The sequence below is a fragment of the Nicotiana tabacum genome, chromosome 13, assembly GCF_000715075.1.
Source record: "Nicotiana tabacum cultivar K326 chromosome 13, ASM71507v2, whole genome shotgun sequence".
Taxonomy (NCBI): Eukaryota; Viridiplantae; Streptophyta; class Magnoliopsida; order Solanales; family Solanaceae; genus Nicotiana; species Nicotiana tabacum.
In genome coordinates, this window is record NC_134092.1 from 119,421,063 (window position 1) to 119,425,506 (window position 4,444).

General features: G+C 36.0%; 1 protein-coding gene across 1 annotated transcript; it reads left to right on the forward strand.

The window, feature by feature from the left end:
• Positions 1 to 2,588: 2,588 nt before the first annotated feature.
• LOC142168416 (peroxidase 5-like) lies at positions 2,589 to 4,097 on the forward strand. The gene is made up of 2 exons (XM_075229093.1): positions 2,589 to 2,890; positions 3,117 to 4,097. The coding sequence occupies exons 1-2, from the start codon at positions 2,645 to 2,647 to the stop codon at positions 3,900 to 3,902; spliced, it is 1,032 nt and encodes a 343-aa protein (XP_075085194.1). The 5' UTR covers positions 2,589 to 2,644; the 3' UTR covers positions 3,903 to 4,097.
• Positions 4,098 to 4,444: the final 347 nt, after the last annotated feature.

A 4,444-nucleotide genomic window follows, 5' to 3' on the forward strand; every position in this document is an offset into this window, starting at 1 on the left:
ACTAGTTTTTCAACCAATGATCCAAAAATACACCTAATCCCCTCGGGACCCGTCAAATCATACCAACAAGTCCTAAAACATCATACTAACTTAGTAGAAACTTCAAATTACGTCGAACAATGCTAGAACCACGAATCATACCCCAATTCAAGCTTAATGAAACTAAGAAATTCTAACTTCTACATTTAATACCGAAACCTATCAAATCACGCCCGATTAACCTCAAATTTTGCACACAACTCATAAATGACATAACGGACCTATATAAATTTTCAGAACTGGATTCTGACCCCGACATCAAAAAGTCAACTCCCCGGTCAAACTTCCCAAAAATTCTATTTTCGTCATTTCAAGCCAAATTCCACTACGGACTTCTAAATAATTTTTCGGACACGCTCCTACGTCCAAAATCACCATATAGAGCTATTGAAACCATGAGAATTTGAATCCGAGATCGTTTACTCAAAAGTCAACTCTCCGGTCAACTTTTTTCATTTATGCTTCTAAATAAGGATTATTTTTTTAATTTAATTATGAATCTTCAGTAAATCAAACTCGACCACACCCGTGGGTCATAATATATATTGTGAAGCTGCTCGAGACCTTAAGTCACTGAACGGGGTGTTAATTCTTAAAACGACAAGTCGGGTCATTACAATTATGGCAGTAATAAATTATAGGTATTGTGAGTTATGAAGTGTTTTAACATTTGGCTTTGAGCCAAGTGAGGGAGCCTGCTATTGACAATTCAATTGATGGTTATATGTTAAATTTAAGTTTGGTATGAGGCATACTTTTGGATTAGTTATGACTTGCAGAGGTTGAGATCGAGGATGACTCGAGTACTGAAATTTCTAAATACGGAATATATTGCGCTTTATGGGTATATGAAAATCACGGGGCGAGTGAGTTGTTATTTGTGAATAGTGTGGTGCGCACGAAGTTTGAATTTGATAAGTGGTGTTAAGGCACGATTACCTCTTTGAAGAGTAAAATAAAATTATAGTAAGGGTAAGATGAGAAAAGAATAAAGTAACGACGCAATCACATCAAATCGGTCGTTACGTAAAAGGGGTCTTTTTGTCGGCAACAATGAATTTAACAATACGATATAATAAAATTAAAATAACAGTCAAAATAGATATTATATTTAAAATCACAATACGATACGATATAATACGTAACAACCATCGAAACAAACTGGTCATGAACGAGAGTTTGTATGTTATGGTTGAGCACTCTCGAAATAGTGGGAGGAGATGAGTCATTGCTGATGGAGGGAACCTACATACATACTATATAATATAGCTAAATGATGCAATAATTTGCACGTATAATCTATTTGGGAGTATTTTTTCTTTCTTCGAAGTATAATATATGTAAGTAGAATCTCTCCTTTTTCTTTTAATTAAATCCAAAAAAGCAAAGAATCAAGCTTCCTTCTATTTTTTCTTGCCCTACTTGTTATAGAATAGGAATGTTGGAGTTTGAAGACGAAGATGAAAGAGGAAAGTCAAGAAGTCAAACCCTTAAAGAAGCCAACTCAAATACCAAGTCGATCTTGTTTTTTCAATACCACGACCAATTAAGCAAATCTTCAGTCAAATGAAAATCGATTTTATTGCAGAAAGAACAAAGAATCGAGAGGAGCACTCTAGGAATGTTCTTTATTAGTTTATGTACAATATATAATCAATCATCTCTGCCACCCTATGAGCACTACTTCCATCCTCCATTTTAATTTATACGCGGTATTTGACTGGACATGAAATTTAAGAAAGAAATACTTTTGTAACTTATGATCTTAGAGACCTTTTGAACTTGGGGCAGGGGCGTATGCAAAAAAAATTATAAGTGGTGTCGAAATTTATAGAAGAACTGGAATAAATAACGTTAATTATCATAATTTTAGACAGTAAATAGCTTTAGCCCATTAGTTTTGTTGAGTTTTAAGTTAGAAAAGGCCCTGAGTTCAATCACAAATTTTAATTATAGAGGCTCTCTGAAATATTTGGAAAAACTACATGTTAGTTGCGATTCGAACCCTCTGACCTCTTAGAGCAAAATTAGGCATATAATTAACGCGTTTGTGTCAAGTGGTGTCATTTTTCTTACTTATCCGTTTCCTCACAGTATTTTTTCCGATGAAGCGGTGTTGCCTGACACAGCTTCGCCTAACGTGCGTCCGCCCCTAACTTCGGGTGTGATCCTTGCATGCTTCGTGCACCGAGATGCCTCGATCTTGAACATGCAATGTAATCTCAGCAATATAAAATGAAAAGTTTAAGAGAAATGTGTCATTTTTTATATAACGAAAATAAGCAAATAATGTCAGATAAAATGGAAGAGAGAGTAGAAATTTAGCATTAAGGGGTAAAAAGAGTGTCAATCTACTCATGGATGATATAATAAGGTGGTAGTGTGGAATTCATCAAAGGTCAAACAGGCTCAAGAATACTTCAGCTATACAGTTGGTGTTACAGGCTATCATGTTTTGCTAATTTTGTTACATAGGAATGGTTCCTTCAATTAATTTCTTAAACTATAAATACTCCAATGTGTTCATAAATTATATCCATCACTTAAGGAAAACCAATTACTAAGAAAAATTCATAGTGTCTAGCTGCTATTGTGTCTTAAAAAGATGGATTCCAAGAGCTTCAACCTTTCTGTTTTAGCACTTTTAGCTTGCCTGATTTTATCTTTTTCAGTACCATCTCTTGCCTATGGGAATAAAATAACATGGCCACCACTTAGAGTTGGTTTCTATAGATATAGCTGTCCCTCTGCTGAAGCAATTGTGAAAAATGTAGTATACAAAGCCGTATCGCGTAATCCAGGCATTGCTGCTGGCCTTATCAGGCTACATTTTCATGACTGCTTCGTCAGGGTACGTATGCAAATTTTTGAGTTTATGAGTTCTGAATTCTAGAAAAGGTAGCTTATTGGATTCAGGATAAATTATTTGTAGACACAGAATTTTGGCTAAAATTACTGGATTCTACCGCTAGAACTCTCTCCGCCTCTGATTATATGTGCTGATTTAATTTCCACATGCATGCTGGTGTTTTTATTTTCTTTTGATAATTACTTCACCTAATTATTTATATAATTAGGGATGTGATGCATCAGTATTATTGGATGGGGCAAACTCAGAGAAGGAAGGTGTTCCTAACAAGAACAGTTTACGAGGTTTCGAGGTTGTTGATGCAGCAAAAGCACAACTTGAGGCAGCATGCCCTGGAACTGTGTCCTGTGCTGACATTCTTGCCTTTGCTGCTCGTGACAGTTCCTATAAAGTTGGGAAAATAAACTATGATGTCGAAGCTGGACGTCGTGATGGTCGTGTTTCCATTGACTCTGAAACATTAACCAATCTTCCTTCTCCATTCGTCGATGCCAAGGAACTAGTCAAGAGCTTTGCCAGAAAAGGTATGTCCGTTGATGAAATGGTGACCCTATCTGGCGCGCATTCCATTGGCATTGCTCACTGCGCTGTTTTTGCTAACCGCCTTTACCCTCAAAACAATCAACAAAATCTGCCAATTGATCCTGAATACGCCAACTTCTTGAAGTCCATTTGCCCGCCAGAGGCGCTTACAAATGGGACAGGAGTCGCGAACCCTGCAAATCTTGATGTCCTGACGCCAAACTGGTTGGATAACAAATACTACGCGGCGTTAAAGAGTAAAAAGGGGCTGTTGATTTCTGATCAGACATTACTGGCCAATCCTACAACTGCCAAAATGGTGAACTTTAATGCAAGATATGGTTCAGTTTGGGCTAAGAAATTTGCATCTGCAATGATTCACATGGGTCAATTGGATGTCCTCACAGGTCGAAAGGGAGAGATCAGGAGGAATTGCCATTTCAATAATCTTTTGCCTTCCTTAATTTTATAAGGAATGGTGATCAGTACTGTTTCAACTTTTCCCATCCTACATAAGCTGCAAGGATGGTTCAATGTTTGTTACTTAAATTGTTTTTGTTTTTCTTTTTCCCCAATGTTTGTCCAATTGTTTTTGTTTCTTTAATTTTTCCCAATGTTTGTTCGATTGAATATTGAAAGAATTTTTTGAATTAAGTTTTATAAATGATTCGTTTTAGGTCTTGTCCTGATTTTCTTACTATATTTGGTTTTCTGTCTTTTGAAACAAAGATCAACATATTTACCATAATTGAGTTTTCCTTCTTTTAAAAGGAAATTATAAATCTCTCATATTTGGCTAGTCCCTTTTCTTGGAGGAAAATATTTGGACTTTTATAAATTGAGGATCCTTTCTTCTTATTCAATACATCCACAATGTAGTCATAAGGGGTTTGAAAATCTAATTTAGGGGGAGAACTTTACGGGACATGTGTTAATGTCCCACTTGTGTTTGCCTCTTTGTAAGGTTGTTCTCTCGATATTTTGAACTTTATTTTATATAGTGGATTGCTCTCT

Coding starts and splice junctions, on each gene's coding strand:
- LOC142168416 (XM_075229093.1), top strand. CDS start 2,645: ATGGATTCCAAGAGCTTCAACCTTTCTGTTTTAGCACTTTTAGCTTGC. Junction 2,891..3,116: donor TTCATGACTGCTTCGTCAGG/GTACGTATGCAA, acceptor TTATATAATTAG/GGATGTGATGCATCAGTATT.